General features: G+C 42.0%; 1 protein-coding gene and 1 long non-coding RNA gene across 3 annotated transcripts in view; one reads left to right on the forward strand and one right to left on the reverse strand.

The window, feature by feature from the left end:
• The first annotated feature begins 68 nt into the window (after nucleotides 1-68).
• LOC140533756 (uncharacterized) lies at nucleotides 69-9,685 on the forward strand. The gene is made up of 3 exons (XR_011977046.1): nucleotides 69-629; nucleotides 8,702-8,837; nucleotides 9,266-9,685. It is a non-coding gene; the product is annotated as an uncharacterized lncRNA (long non-coding RNA).
• Nucleotides 9,686-11,368: 1,683 nt separating this feature from the next.
• SMARCC1 (SWI/SNF related BAF chromatin remodeling complex subunit C1) overlaps nucleotides 11,369-17,077 on the reverse strand; it is a 173,024-nt gene continuing 167,315 nt past the window's right edge. For both annotated transcript variants that reach the window (XM_072653841.1, XM_072653833.1), the window contains exons 27-28: nucleotides 16,233-16,409; nucleotides 11,369-13,872 (exon numbers count right to left, since the gene is read on the reverse strand). In XM_072653841.1, coding sequence (XP_072509942.1) covers nucleotides 13,778-13,872; nucleotides 16,233-16,409 — 272 coding nt within the window. In that variant the 3' untranslated portion in view covers nucleotides 11,369-13,777. The remainder of the gene's footprint in view (nucleotides 13,873-16,232; nucleotides 16,410-17,077) is intronic.

The following is a 17,077-nucleotide window of genomic DNA, read 5'->3' on the forward strand; positions in this document are numbered from 1 at the left end:
GGACGGAGGGCAGCCGTGCAGGGCACACCCACGCGGGAGCTCCCACAGTGGGAGCAGGGGCGCACGACCTGGGGTGCCGGGGAGGACCCCGCGGCCCGCGGCGGGCTCGGACCCCAGCGTGGGTCAGAAGCGGCCCGCAGGCCCGAAGGCCGGACGCCCGTCTGTCCTCCCCTCCCCCGCTCCAAAGCTCCATCCTTTCCCCTTCCCTCCCTCCTCCCAGCTCCCAACGCAGGGAGAAGGGGGGAGCCTGGCAAAGCGTGTGTCTTTCCAGGGAGACCCCAGGTTGCCCTACCACACCCTCCCAAAGGGGGCCCTGGGCTCAGCCCGGAAAAGAGTTGGCAGCTGCCAGGCTGGAAGCAAATGGGTCTGGGCTTTAATCGGATCAATCTAATCTAATCTGAGCAGCCCAGACCGACCGCAGCCTAGAGGGCTGGGAAGAGGACAGACAACTGTCCACTTGGGCTCCTTTCATCAGGGCCAGGGGTCCGACAGGCTCCGCAGTTATCAATCTGGTTTTGGCTGGAAGAGGACCGTGAGGGAGAAAAGCACCTTGACTGGGACCACCCCCCCCGACTGATGGACAGACACACAGACAGCCCTCATAGGAACGACTCCACTAGGGCAAACCTGTAAGTAGCACCCTTTCCATCTCACATATGGGGAGATTCCCTTGTCATTATAAACACATGACTGGCTGGGGAGGATGACCTCATTGGACCCCAGCTCCCAGCCCAGTATGTAGCTTGGCAGTCTCTGGAGTATTCCTCTCTGCAGAGATGACTCCAGTTCTACTCCCTGGACCTTGAATTCTGACCCAGAATGAGACATTAGATGCATCACTTCATCACAGCGTGAAAAGTACAGGGAGGGAGAGTAAGGAGAACTGGGTCTAATTATGTGATGAAAAGAAACCTGAAATGAGAGTTAAGGGTGCCGTGGGGTCAGATCTCTGTCCTTGAGCAAATCGCTTCCTCTCTCTGAGCCTCAGTTTCCACAATTGAAAAACGAGGGGCCTGGACTAGATATACAGCCTTACAATCTTACGTTCCATTATTGCTTTGCAAGAACTCTGTGTTCTTCTGCAGGATGGACTGCTCACCTTTCTTTTTCCCATCTGTCTTAAAGGTCCCTTTCACTTCTCAACAACTTATAAATCAGCCACTAACGAGCTTTGTGACTTTAGGCAAAAACACCCATCTAAATAAGCACATCCTATAGGATTTATTTTCCTGAAGTAGCTCTCTTTTGCTCAGAAACACTTAATGGCCTCCCATTATCTACAAGGGTGGGAGGAAAGCCCTAAATTTGTTAGTCTGGTATTCAAACATCTCCACAATTGGTCATATCTAAGACATACAGATTTACAATTTTATTTCCCGCTCTTACTTGGTGCTTCAAACAAGCTACAACACCTTTCTTTTTCCTACCAAAATCCTGCCAGCTCACTTACTCCAGGTGAAAGAATGACATCTCCAAAAGTCAAGTGACTCCCTGGGAAAATGCCAAGAAAAGGAAAAAAAATAAGACTATAGAAGGTTATTCTTGGTGAACAGGTATTTTCTTCCAACCTTTCAGATAAGGAAGAAAATAAAGCTTACCATCAGAGAAAAACATCAAAGTCAAGACTTCTACATTCAAAACCTCCAAAAAAAAAAAAATATGCAATGGCCTCAGGCCATGGAAGACTTCAAAAAGGATTTTGAAAATCAAGTAAGAGAGGAGGAGGAAAAATTGGGAAAGAAATGAGTGATGCAAGAAAATCATGAAAAGAGAGTCAGCAGCTTGTTAAAGGAGACCCCAAAAAAATGCTGAGGAAAATAACACTTAAAAATAGACAAACCCAAACGGCAAAAGAGGTCCAAAAAGCCAATATGGCAAAGAAAGCTTTAAAAAGCAGAATTTGCCAAATGGAAAAGGAGCTTCAAAAGCTCACTGAAGAAAATAGTTCTTTAAAAATTAGAATGGAGCAGATGGAAGCCAATGACTTTATGAGAAACCAAGAAATTACAAAACAAAACCAAAAGAATGAAAAAATAGAAGACAATGTGAAATATCTCATTGGAAGAATGACTTCTCCTAAATTACATAGCATATTTTGTATCATTTGAGAGCACTCACCCCAATCAGTACTGTTTATATTAATAATTGTGTGTTTATCTTACCTCCCCTATTAGACTGTATGTTCCTTGAGGGTTGGGACTTAGTGATTTCTATAGTCCTCATAGTCCCAGTACATAGCAATATAATATTTTGTATTATATTACTAGGTAAATGCTTCATTCATTCACTTAAAGTAGATTTTCAGTGAATATTTGTTGAATGAAGCTCAAAGATTCTGACCTGGGAATGAGGGTAATGAGGAATATGACACAGCAAATGCCCTTCCATTTTAATATTTGGGCCAAGAAGTATCAATGCTCATAGAGCATTTTGGGTTTAAAGAGAAGTGTTGAGAAAGGAAAAGGTAGAACAGGGAGGAATTGCAGAATCGCAGCCTTGAAAGAAACCTCAGAGTCGGGCTAGTTCAATCCATATCTGAAAAAAAAAAATCCTTCACATTCCAGTCCATTAGCCAGCCAACCTTCGATTAAGGATTGTTTCCCCTCCTTCCCAATGTTCATTCTTTTTGGATAGATCTAATTGTTAGGAAGGTTTTCCTTCCATTAAACCTGTATTTGTCTGAAACTTCTACCCATTAGATGCTACACTCCTAATTCTGACTTCTGGCTCAGTCCTTTTTGCCTACAGTATCCTTTTAAATACAAAGTTGAGGTGGGCTATCATGTCCAACCACCTCCCCTCCCCCCAACACTGCCTCCCCTGTCATCTCACCAAGCTAAACATCCCTAGTTCCTTCAAGTGATTTTCTCATGTCACTAACACAAGGCTCTTCACCTTCCTCGCTGGTCTTCTCTGCACACTGGTTTATCAACATGATTACTAAACTGTGATGCACAACACCAAACACAATACACTTCAGGAATTATCTGACCAGGGCAGATTTCAGGGAGAGTATCATTTCCTTGTTCCGGGATGCTGCTTCTCTTTTAATGCAGCCTAATAACTGTAGTGATGACGATGATGATGACAGCTAACATTTCTCTAGTGCCAACAAAGTACCAGGCACTTGTGCTAAGCATTTTAAAATGATCAGCTCTGCAATATTGCCCCCAACTCAAATTTGTTGACCCTGATTCCTCATTTGTGATAACCCGGATTACATCTACCTCACTGATTATTGATCAAATGAGACAATGTTTGTGAGAGGGCTTAGCCCAATGCCTGGCATAGAGTAGGCCCTTATTCCCTCCCTCCTGTTGTGTCTCCAATGAGGTAATGGATATGAAGAACTCTGTAACCAAAGTGCCATGTGAATGTCAATTATTGTTATCGGTTCCCAAAGAGGAGGTGTCCTTATGGGAATTTTCCACTTCCTTCAAACTAATTACCAGATGCTGGTACTGAAACAACTGAGCCATATACCATCAGCCTGGGGTTCCAGGATCAGATTTGAAAGCTAGGTAGGGTCTGTTACCCTCATCTAGGTCTTCAATTGGGATTTGAGGTAGGAGGAGGGAGTGCTTCCTTGTTTTGGAGGATATTGAGGTGCCCACTGGACCACAGTCATAATAGTGGCTGAAGGGAACCTAGGTGCTGCCAAAAGGCTTTGGGAAAAGAATATGTGTGTAAGTGTAGGGATGAGTAGATCGGGATAGGCAGGAGTTGGGGTGGAAGTGAAGTTACAGAAGATGCTGTAATAACGTCCCACATGCAATGTGATCCGTTTTCTGCAAAAATGAAAGCACTGAACCATGAACCAACATCGGTACATCTGGCTACCCCTTCCCACTTCTGTCATAATGGAAACTAGTTTGGGTCATATTCCCCTCTTATACAACTAGATATTCTTGTGAAATCAGAAAGTTTTAGAGTTTAGGGATCAACTAGTCTAGCCCTTTCATTTTATGTAGGAAGAAACGGCCTCAGAGAGGAGAAGGACCTTAACTGGAATCACATCTTAGTCAATGGCTATATAGTACTTTACCCATTAAATAGCCACTTCCCTCAGGTCTTCAGGCAAATTAAGCTGTGAAATATTTTGGCATGCATGTTATAAATAGCTGAGTTTCTCAGAATGCTGACAGAAAAGCCCAGAGTTCTCGGCCTGATACCTATTTGGTTGATCTGATTACTTTAGATGGTTGTTGGGGAACAAATGAAGACAGTACTTGAGAGCAGTAACTATAAAGCACATCTCTGATTTAAGTTTAGTAGTGCACTAGAAGTCATGTGACAAGCTGAACTATGACAGATGACTTGGTTGTCAATTCACAGATGTGCTCTTGGACAACGTCAAGTAGGAAATGTCTTTCATGGATACTTTGCAGGATTATGAAGATTAAATTCCATTAACTTTGTGCCTTTGAGCAGGTCACTCCCCTCCTTGTGCTTGTGTCAACTACCATGGACACCTCCTGAGATATCAGATGTCTTGTCCTGTCATCTATTCCACAGCATCTTCTTCCTTCTTTCCCCACAGACTTCCTAAGCCTTCCCTTTAGTTTTGATTCCTATTGTGCTATGCCACCTCGTGCAGAAAAACTGGGCTGGAATCCAGTCTTTGAGGCTTACAGATTGTATGAACCATCTGGGTTCCAGTCCTGACCTAGCCACTTACTACTCCTGATCTTGAAGCAAGCTGTAGAAGGAGGCAGCAGATGATCCCTAGCATCTTTTCAGGTCTAAATGTAGAATTCTATGGTCCACCTCTTCATCTCTAATTCTATATAGGACATAGAAGACTATGACTGTAGAGCTCTTTCACACTACAAAAAGGCTTTGCAAACCGCATGAAGCTCTGTTTATTTTCAGTTTACCCCATCTTGTTCTAGATGCATTTTGTGCAAAAATACAAAGAACCACTAAGGGTAAGAGAAAATCAGGAGAAATGAAAATACAGGTGTGAAATACAACTTCCTCCTCTCTCACTCTGAGGGAGAACACTAGTGATGGCAGCAGACTATCCTTGAAGACATAGAATCAGGGCACATTTCTGCTCCCTCCATCTCGCTCCCCTGGTCTGTATGCATGGCTCATACTCGTTTCCTCTCCTGTTGTTTGTGCAGGTTTTTCTCCTCTTTAGGGAATATTGGTCTGTTTCCCTGTCTCCCTCCCCACCGCCCCTTTCAGTTGCTGGGGTGGGACACTGCAGGGAGGGAAGACAATAATGAGGCTATCTCTTCCCTCTTTTCAGTAGGGTGTGTATTTTATGTCACTTTCTCTTGTTTGTGTATGTGCAGGCACAATCTTTAGCTCTCAGCGTGGGTGGTTTTCATAAGGTTTTGGTCTGGCTGGTGCTGGAAAGCAGGTCACATTGCTTATTCTCCAAGAATCTAGAGCACAACATCCACCTCAGTCCTTAGTTATCTTATGTTCCACCCACATAAGCTGCCAGACCAAGAGAAGGCCCAGCACCAGTCTGGCACCTGTGAAGTAGGGGTAGGGAGGGACAGGTCTGCAAGGGGAACAATGAAAAGCTTTGGCTAGCACAGAGGAAGCCAAGGCATCCATTTGGATTCTGTGGAAAAGATAGGCAAGGACATGGGAGAGGTCAGGGCTCTGTCTCCAGGACTAAAGGCGTATTTTATACTCTATCCAGCATAGAGTAAAACAAAGGAATCCTTTTTTTAAAGACAACACATTTTTATTGATATAATTTTTACATTAGATTTCCCATTTACCTCTCCCCAAATCAACTAAGAAAATTCAGTAAAATGGGTTAATGAAATACAATGAAAAAAATCTAACATTATACGCAATGTTTTACCACTGATCTTTTACAAAAGAGGTGTCTTCTTATTCAAGTAGTGCAATAAATAGTATTGGGCCTAGAGTCAGGAACGAGTTTACATATGACTTCAGACGCGTAGTGGCTTGTCTGTGACCTTGGCCAAGTCATTTAATTTACCTGTTTCCTCATCAGTACAAAGATAACAATATCAACCCTATGGGGTTTTTGTGAGAAGCCAAATGAGATATTTGTAAAGTGCTACATAAATGCTAGCTATTGTCTCTTTGGGGCCAACTATGCATACTTCTGTTGCAATTTGTTTTGTGATAATTGTTCTACTTTCCCACCTGCTCTCAGTATTCATTTTTTACTGTAAGAGTCAAAGAATTCAGCCAGTCCCCAATTGATGGGCATCCACTGTTTCCAGTTATTTGCCATCACAGAAAGTGCTGCTATAAATATTTTTGTGTTATACAGAACTTTTGTTTTTGTCAATAACCTGATCTAGGTTATACCCTAGCAGCGGCATCTTTGGATCAGATTATGGATGTTTAAGTCACATTACTTGCATGAGTCCAAACTGCTTTCCAGAATAGTTGGGCCAATTCACAATTCTACCAATACCTTTTGAACTTAACGATGATTATTCTTGTTGTCGGCCTTGTTAATTTTCTGAATTTGCAGTGAAACCTTCGGTTTTGATTGGCATTTATTATCAGAGCATTCTTTCACAAGCTGATAGTTTTGCAACTCTTTGGTCAGCTCTCTTTCACAGAATAACTTTTGGTCACATTTCTCTTTATTTTGATCATCAAACCCTTAGGGATGTGACTGCTGACCACTTATCTTCTCGTCCTGGACACATTTTGTGCAAAAGCTCTTCGTGCACTCAGAATTTTCTTTATCTTTTGCAATTGTTTCTGTCCCTTAAGAATCCGCCCCCTACCCAAAGCAACAAAAGGTATGTAACGGCTTTCTAATTAAAAAAACAAAACAAAATGGTGCCGTACATATAGTTTACTGTGCACAGGCACACAACGTCCTGATCAATCTTTTCAGCTCACTTGGTCCTTCAGAACACCAACTGCACAAGTATAGGGCAGGCAGCTTTTGGCAAGGGGAGAATCTATGCTAAAAAGAAAAGCGGGGGAGGGGTGTTCAGTGGGCTGAAAGCTCAAAAAATGTTGTTTGGAAGCTGTTGTAATTTTAAGTCTCCATTAAGACACAGTGTCCAGACAAGAGTGGTTTTATGATCGGGACACATCTGGAGCATGGCGCTCAATTTCTAATGACATTTTATAAAGGACATTGACAGGCTAAAGACCAGGATTCAGAGAAATACCAGGTTAAAGGAAGTGAAAACCACGTCACATGAGGATCATTTGAAATGGAGGTTATCAACCTGCATGAGACTGAAGAGTGCATATAAATCTGAGTTGGGGGTAAAAAAACCCTATCTTTTGAATATTTTAGACTGTCATATATAAATATTAACTTAATTCTGTTTTAGTTCCTGAGGGTAGAACCAAGAACAGATGGAAGCTGCAAAGGCAGATTTTGGTTTGATGTAAAGAAATTCCGTAAAATTAGGGCAGTCCAAAAGTTGAAGGTTGCCTCAAGGTTAATAGGGTTTTGGAGAAGCTAGGGTACTATAGAAGAGTTAAGATGAGATGACCTGATGCCCCTTGCAACTCCAAAATTGTGATTCTTATGCTTTCTTCCTACCCTCCATCACCAGCACATTTTGCCCTCTTTAGTGGTTTAGGTCTTTTAAGGATGGAGGGAAGAAAGAACACAGGAACCCGAGAAGTTATTGTTCTGATTCCAGCCCCTTCTCTCAGGTCTCATCTTCCAACATCAGTATAACAAAGCTACACTTCACCTTTCCTATGCTATCGTCTGACCAGAATCCTTTATTGAAGGTCCTTGGCTCCTCCTTTGGTCACCCCTGGTCTTCCAGCTGTGATGCTACATTTGACCTTGCTTCAGATTCATTTTAAGAAGGAACTTAACCCCAGGTGTTATCCTTTCCACGGTTACTAAGAATTATTCAGATGGTAGCTGAGACTATGACCTCAATGACTTTAAAGGTTTTTCCAACTAAACTCTAGGAAAAGACATGATGGCAGTGTGAAGACCATCTGCTCTCCTAGCATGACTGTTCTCACAGAGCAATTCTTCTTGGTAACCCTCTAGTGGCTACACATAGTGTCAGGTACACAGACAACACTTAAACTACACTGAAGAATGTAAAGAATACCAGACTTATATTATCCAGGTTTGAATCCCAGTTTTCCCATTAACATTTATATAACCTTGAAGAAATTATTCTGGGCCTATCTGGACATGGCAAAATGAAGGGGCTGGAAGCAGATGACTTCCAAGTCATCTATATTTGACCTTGCTAGAGATTCATTTCAAAAGGAAACTCAAATCCAGACTTTTAAGGTTCCTTTTAGTTCTGGATCTGTGATTCTGACGTCTCATCTTGGAACCATCAAGATATGAGGTGAAGAGGCAGCAATCCAAAGACAATAATAAATATGGCAACCATACACATAATAACTCACATTTGATCCTCACAACAATTCTGGGAGGTAGTTACTCTTATTCATCCACTCCGCTTTACAGGTTAGGAAACACAGTGTTTCCTAAGTGACTTTTCCCAGGATCAAGTCTTTCCAGTTGTAGGTTTGGTGCTCTATTCGGCTGCACCACCTTGCTCTACCAGTAACATCACTAAGGAAAGAAACTGCATTATCTTCTACTGAGTGGGACAGAATTGGGATACAAAGGAGGAGACCCGAGTCTGGGCAACTTGATGGGTGTGGTAGGGTGCAAAGGGCAGGTTTCATTGTTGCTCCAAATATTTTGTTTAAACAAATTTTCTCTTTTGTCTTTCTGCAAAAGAATATAAAGTTCAGAGTGGGTGATATCAGATCTGGAAGCAAAAGTCCATGCTTGGCAGAAAAAAGATGAAGACATATCCAATGGCTGAAGGACAGCAGAACAAACTGTGGTACTCCAATGAGGCAATATTAAAAAGGTAAATGTAAGGAGTATGTGAAGACACATAAAATAATACAAAGCCATGAAACCAAAACTAGGGAAGCAGCATAACATAATATAGTGGGAACATCAGTGGATTTGGAGTCAGAGAACCTGGGCTTGAGTCCCCTCTCAGTCTTAGGTCTCTTTATCTGGTCGTTATCCTCATCTATTAAGCAGACAATGTTACTTAAATGATCTCACAGGGAGGTTGTCAGGAAAGCACTGACTGAAAACATTAAAGCAGAATATAAATATGACCCAAATCTCCCATATAGAAATGTAAAATATTAGCAGAGAGCATGAATTACTGTGCTGATATTTTTTGAAAATCTGAGCTGTTTTTTCTTCACATAAGAAGATTTTAAATACATTGATCTTCTGTTTTGCTATCATCTACGTTTATTGCATTCCTTTCCCTTCCAGAGTTATTCCTCATATCAAGAATATAAAAAGAGGAAAAAGAATCATTTAGCAGAACCAGCATTTTAAAAAAGCCTGATTGAGTCATCCCCCATCAACTGACATCCACTCTACACCTGGATTTCTGTAGCAATGGGCTGGGGACTACCCCTGTGATTTCAAAGAAGAGCACCCTGTGACCAGCACTGACGATACAAACTACTGTCAGGCTCAGGGTCGCTGGGTCAGAACTCGAACACGGGTTTTCCTTCAGAGAGCTCTTTACCCATTAAACAAGAAGCCTCTCCAACTCTTCGCTACCACACAAAAGGCTACTGTGAATATCCTGGTGTATCTATCTTTCATTTGGGCACTAAACAAGATATAGGCTTAGCAGTTCGTTTGTTGAAATTGTGTGTAATAAAAGGTTATTTTAAAAAAAAAGCTGGAGGAAGCAGTCAGTTGACTAGTATGTTCTCAGAGCTTTCAAGGAGTAGCCAAGTAAAAATCAATGTTGTGAACTCTCAGCAGGGTGCCAGTGAATTCACATGCCAGACACCTGGGCCTGAAAGCGTGCAAATGCAGAAGACTGGTAACACTGTTCAGCTGTGTGCTGGAGACCAGAGAGAGTCTTGATCCTGAAGGAAGCTGGAGGGAAGGCTGTGTTCTTTCCAGATATATGCCCTACCCTTTATTCTTTGCCTTTTAAACATAAGGCCAACTTGATAAGAATTTCACAAATGGTGGCATCGAGTTCTCTATTCCATCACCTGGACAGAGATATCCTGGTCAAGTTTCACAGACTATTAAAGCCGGAAAGAACCCTTAACATACTTGGGCCAATCTTGACAGATGAGGAAATTAAGACCAGAAACGTGATGAAGATTACATTGTTCCAGGTCTCAATGCTCTTGAATGACAGGGTCATAAGATGAAGAACCCAACTGAATGATTTCTCCGTGCCCTTTCCATTACCACACCAATTCTCTAATAACTAAACTGAGAAAAGTTAAAATGTAGGAAATATTAACATGGCAAAAGACAGATGACTCAATCATAAAAGAAAACAGAAAAATGGTTGTCTAGAATTTCTGAAAGGGAGAAATGGAGGCAGTAACTTTGACATCGTCCAAAGAAAAAGTTCTATGACTGGTTCTAGTTTTTCAGACAAAAGTATCCCTTAGTGGCGTTTATACAACCCAAGGAGGATAGTGCCCATCTAAATTTTTAGATGACGCATATCTCCCCTCAAAACGAGAAGACGGCAAAAAGAATACCTTTAATAGTTCAAGCTGATAGGCCAGGACAAATGTGTCAGGACACTGAAAAAAACTTGAGATTTGCTGAGCAACTTCTGGTGATCTGTGAAAAAACTGTGGCGAAGGCAGGAGGATGGCAGCAGGAAAAAGATCAAAGATAGGCAAAGGTCCTTATTTTCAAAAAAGGGAAATAAAATGTTTTCTTTAGCAGAATTCTATGTGTGATCTCTTATTGTAAGTTAACTTGGCATTCTGGTTTATAAATCAATCTCAGATCTAACTTTGGTTATCACGACACAATTGCTTAGGGCTTCATCATCCCTTCATGAATTTATATAATTAAGTTTCTGAACCAATTAAAAGAAAGTTCAAAACCTCGATTATGAGGACCCCAGTAATTCCTTCCTATCCTGACTGCTGATACAGTTCCATTGAGGTTTAATTACACGTGCAGTCTAAGAGATCACCAAGCTTCAAGTTCTCAAGGCCTACTCTCTCTAAGGGCTGGAGTGGATCAGCTGATAGGCAGTATCTCAATATAAATAGCCTATCGGTCACACCTTGACTATCAAAACCAATCTGTCTCACTTCATTTCCCAGGGAGGGTCAGAACAAGGAAGTCGAACCCAGTAAACAGTGTCAAGGTGCCCTCTTCTTTGGCATCTTCACACTTACCTTCTTTCATTTTACATGAAAGCTTGTACAAGATGCTAGGGTGGAAAGAGTTTCAGCTCACAATTTCTACTGGATGTTTCCCAAGCATCTTTGGTTTTCAGGAGAAAAGTCCAAGATACACATCAACTCATTGCATTTTCACACAATAGGACAAGTATCTGGCACTCTACAGCACAAGCAGAAATACAGGGTCTTACTGTGACATGGAGACAGGACCAAGAGACTTCCTAGCTCCTGATCCAGTCCCATTCTTTATTTTTGGAAATAATCACACACAAGGACACAGGTTTGTACAAAAACCACATTTGTTTTTCTCACAAAACTGGATGGCTGTATTGCAGGAATAAAACTGGATCATATACACAGGATCAGATGAAAAAAGTCACCACATGGTTATTTATACAGATACACAGCAGTGTTAAGAATTCAGGTACTTGGTAGGACCATCACCAGTACAGTAAAAAATAACTTTACCTGGATCTTTGAAATTTGAAAGTGTTTACCCTAACAACCTGAGGTTACATGGGATTACAATCTGAAACAAGATTCCATGTTCCTTCGAAAGCCCTGGAAGAAAATGTAACACTTGGAAAGAATTCCCTTTGGTGGGGTGGGGAGTGGGTCAGAGTGGGAGGAGGAGGGAAAGAAACGAGGAAGACCCTGGTTGTTTTCACAAGGCACTGGTAACTGCATTAAATCTAAACTCCAGTAGGGACAGCTCAAATCCAGTGCTCTGAGAAAGGGCTTTGAGATACTAATAGCATCTGCTTAGCTGAAGTCCACACCTGAAGCCTTAAGAAGGCAGATTTTGATGATGCTTGTGTGTTGTTGTTTTTCAGAGAATAAGAAAAAAAAAGAAAAAGAAAGAAAAAAGTTCTACTGTGTCCAGAGTCCATGTGTCCTGTCCTTTATATGTAAAGTTTTATAGACAAGACAGGAAACAAAGCAAAAACTTCCAACCTTGTACTTCAACATGATGGAAATGCAACCTGGAAATTAAGGTGAGGAGGCCAGAAGCTTTGGAAAACAAAGCTATATCAGGAAAAAAAAAAACAAATCCCTCTTTCGTAGGGAATAGGAATAGTGGAAAACTGAATGGTCACCAAGAACTAGTAAGTAACTGACCATTAGTATTAGGAACAGAGTGTGGTGGTCCAAATTGGGCTCATATTAAGGCATTTCTGTATCTTCCTACATAGAATGGACCCCATCCTTGTACCCCTGTCCCTGAAAAACAAAACAAAAACAAAAAATCTTCCAAAACACCAACCCTTCTTCCAAAAGAAAAAGTAAAACCCCATCTCTTAATAAAACCAGAGCGCTTATTGCTCACGCTGCTGAGCCCTTCTCCTGGCATCCCCTCAGAATTTTCTTAACCAGGTGCTTCCTATCAAAATCCAGATGAAGGATGGAATGTTAGAGATTGGAAAGTAAAGGGGAGAGGTGTACAAGTGGGCACAGCACTACCTCACCTCTCTGATAATCTTGTTTTAAATTCTAAGTACCGCTTCCACTGAATTCTGCTCACTCTGGCTGTCTGCAAGAGGTAGTTTGGGGCCTTACACCCCGAGCCATCCCAACCAAGTTCCATCAACTAGAACTTCAGAACTACATCTACTTTTTTTTCTTTTAAGCTTTTTAAAAGGGGGAGAGTAAAGTGGAGAAAAATGCATCCAACACTGACTATCAAGCTTGATTCCACAAGCTAGTTAGTGCCTTAGACTTCTGAAACTTTTCTGGGTGCCCTGGGGACCTAAGGAACACATCCCCCAGTTCCGATCCCACCCCTAGTAGTCCCCAAAGCTCCCTACATGTCAAACCATCCCAACAATAACTATCTGCATAGAAAGCCAGAACCAGCGAACCTGGAGAAGAGAGTAATTTTATTCTGGTTCTTGCACTCTCAGCCACCATACATAAACGAAAAGAGGATGCTTTGTTAGCACAGCTTGAGAGATGCACCAGGTACTGACTGATTCAAATGATATACATTACCCTGGACTAACAAAGAGGCACATGTGTTCCTCAATGGGGGCAGTATTAATGGCAGGGGTGCCTCTCTCCACTTTTCTTTTATCTACATGCTTGTATGTGTATGTGCCAAGGCCCCATGTACCTTTTAAACATTTGTGCTCCATCCCATCCCATCCCATCCCACCATTAAACTAAAATGAATTCGTCTGCCATGTCTCCAAGTTCAATCACTTCTAGCCTGGTGAGTCCGTCTCTCTGCTTGCGTCTTTTGGTTCCTATTAACTTCGGATTGTTTTCCTTAAAAAAATACTACCAACAAAAAAATGACCCACAGAAGGACCAAGACAGGGCAAAGTCTGGGGTGGGCGTAGCCGCCGTATCCCTATTTGCCCCTTACTCAGCACAGGGAAGACACAAGGAGAGTCACCCCCAGACCCCCACAAGCCCTGGCAAAGGAGCACCACCAACAGGAATAACCAGAGCAAGGAGGCACTCAGATGTGGAAGAGGAAAAATCCTGAAAGAGACAGAAGGAAACTGAGGAATAAGAGAGTCTTGTCACCACTACTTGGGGTCACCACTACTTGGGGTCACGGAATCGGGCCTGGACGCCCCCAAACTTCTTCTTGTTAGGGAGCCGAGGAGGCTGGAGCTGCTGCAGGAGGAGGAGTGACGCCATCAGTGGGAGGAGGCGGTGGGGGCTGTTGCTGAGGAGGAGGGGGATCTGAAAATACATCCAAAAGCTAAACATCAATAATGGAAGCATGAGCAATTAGGAGGGAAGAAAGCTAGATCAGGGAAAACACGGAGAGTCACTTCTGAAACCACACCCCCTATGCTCACACACTGCACTCTTTTCTGTCTCGATTTCTGACTTCTCTGCTGCTCTTCTGGAATGCTCTGATCCTCTACATCTATTTAAATCTTACTGATTCTTCAAAGCCCAGTCTGAGTTCCATCAGGACCAGGCAGCTTTTGACAAGCCTGCCATCTCCGATCTTTCCATCTCGAAGACCTTGAAGAGTGCCTAGAACAGTCAATGCTTAACAAATGCTTGGGGACTGACAGTAGAGGAAAGCTGAGGATACAAAGAATTATCAAGTACATCCCCGAACCCTCTCTTCCCCCAGCTCAAAGTGCTTTCTTCCTGGCTTCCATTATCCTTTAACTTGTACATGAATCCCTCAGCAGACTCTACATTCCTTGAGGGCAAGGACAGTGCAATTTTTAACCTGTGTCTCCCCAATGCCTCATATAGCACCTGCTTATTAATGTAAATATTAAGATGTATCTGGTGCATGTGATAATTACATAAGAGAAGAACAAATTATATTATATATTATGAGAGTGAGAAGGAGAAGGGTGAAATCAGTTGTGGCTGAGGAATTCAAGAAAAGCTTCATGGAAGAGGTGAAGACGACAGTTACTAGGACTAGAAATACCCTAAGCCTAAGAATGGAGATGGGGAAGTACAGGATGTGGAAGGTGAGACAGGACGAAGCCCTACACGGGCCTGCTCCAGTTTTACTGTGAACCTCCAAGATCAATCAACAGCTCCCAATTCTGTAGAACCACTTCTTAAGCATCTGTATAGGATGAACTAGAGTTTACAACATTATCAAAGATGGGTATTTTACTTCTGAACAGAGAAAAAAAAATAGCTTAGTTATAGGAGGCTTGTACATTTTTTTTAATATTTGTTTGCAGGGCTAACAGCAAACATTTTTAATATAAAACATATTATGAGGAAGTATATATTAGTTCTGGGTACTGGCTCTCTCAAAAGATGGACAAACTGACCAGAGGGACTTTTCTCCAGCACTGTGATTTTACCCATCCAACTCAAGTTCCAGCTTCTCACTTAAGGCCTTACTTGTGAACTCCAGCCCACAATAAGCTCGCTCACTGAAATCAAAGCACCAATTTGTCTTACATGTCATGCCCAATAGCAATGGCAAATTCAGCTAGCTTGTTGATACCCAGCAATTAATATGTGCATATACACACATAACACATCTGTATATGTCACACCCATTATACAATCTGATATCACAGGTACGGACTCAGCTACTTGGGAGCTGGCTTTCTAATCTAATCACTTCATTTTACAGATAAGGATACTGAGGTCCAGAGAAATGAAGCAATTTCTATTAATGGAGTTGGGACTAGAACCTGAGCACTATGCCTCATAAGCCCAGGGCCTTTTTCCAATATACTACTAATGTATAACCTTGTGGCACTTTTTCTCTTAATTTTTCATGTATGTTGTCACCTTAACAAGATGACAGATAAGCTATATGAAGATGGGGATTATGTTTTATATTTCTCTGTATTCCCCACAGCATTGTCTGCAGGGTTCAGCATATAAGAGATGCTCAGCAAAAGATGCTAGTAAAAATCCAAACGCTGGGAAACACCTTCAAAAACCTCAATGTGGCAGATACACTAATGATTCTCTAACACGGGGATAACCCCAATTTCCAAGTAAGAAAGGTATGATTACAAATTTTCTAAGTCAAGTAGGCTAGTCAATGGTTCCTAGTATGGTGAAGGTAAGGTAAGGGAGAAATGCTCCTTCTTCCTTTGCAGGACACTAACAACTGGTAAGCCTGACTGCTTACAAGGCCTGCTACTCAGTCTTTTAATTGTTTCACTGCTTGTTGTTCACTTCTAATTTTTGGCCTTACATTCTGCACCCATGAAGGACTACTGAACAAACAAGCTATCCTATGTCAAGGACATAACTAAAAGACAGGAAAGAGGAAGAAGTTGGATGAACAGCATCCTCTGTTTCCCAAGTATTCTCAACTAATCAGAAGTGTCAATTACTGAAGCCATGCCGGCTAATGAGCTTGAACAGCGCAAACTTCTCCTTTGTTAGATAGTGGGGTGAATCACTATGCTAACAAAAATTTCCTGCTGAAATTAGAATTGTTGATTTACATTTACCTATCCTACAGTTCTGGGTAATTCAGATGTGACTGGACTTAGACCTCTGAACAAATAAAGTACTCATGATTTAATCCCCTTTCCCTAGACCCAGGAGGTGAGAGGGTAGTGAGCCACCCACAGAATTTTACTTACACATGCCATTGGGTGCTGCAAGGGGTACTCTTGGTCCAATGATGTTCCCAGGCATTGGTGGCATGACAGGTGGAGGAGGACCACCCCCAGAAGGATGGATACTGGCTGCAACAGCTGGAATCATACGGCCTGGCATGGGCTGTCCAGGCATCATGGAACCAGGGCCTGGCATCTGACCTGCAGAAGGGTATTTAAGGGTACTGGTCATAAGTGTACTATGAATAGGTGGGCCAGGAAGGCTATAATACAATCCCAAGAATCCATGGGCAAACAAATTTAAAGCAATATATATCCTGGGAATGACTTTAGATGTTACTTTAAACAGACTCAGATGGAAGATGTCCCCAGTAGCAACTGACACATTGGGATTGTTTTCACGAGCTACTCATTGTTCCAAAACTTCAGCAGAGACAGGCAGCTGTGAAAAGTTATTAAAAAAGAAACCTTTTCAGAATTAATTTTTTTTGAAGTTCTCTTTGGTTAGTTAGGGTTAAAAAAAGAAGAGACTGGCAGCTGTCTTCCTGAGGACACGGATGGGCTAATGAGAGAAGAAAGAAGAGCTTAATACCAAGGGTGCACTCAGGCTGAGGACTAATAGTTTAACTGAGTCGAGATCATGAAATGGCGGGAGAGGGAGGGGGTTTCTGGACGCACAGATAGCATCATTCTCCACTCATCTTTCAAGAGTAAACACTGGCCTGAATCTCCAAAATCTGTTGATATACATACAAAAAGATGATCTAATCCAGATAGGATTGTGTGTTGTCTCAAGTGTTTGAAATTACAGGAAACTCCAGGGAAAGAAAGAATCACAAGACATTATCTGTACTGCTTTATAACTAGCT

Source organism: Notamacropus eugenii, chromosome 1 (genome assembly GCF_028372415.1).
Source record: "Notamacropus eugenii isolate mMacEug1 chromosome 1, mMacEug1.pri_v2, whole genome shotgun sequence".
Taxonomy (NCBI): Eukaryota; Metazoa; Chordata; class Mammalia; order Diprotodontia; family Macropodidae; genus Notamacropus; species Notamacropus eugenii.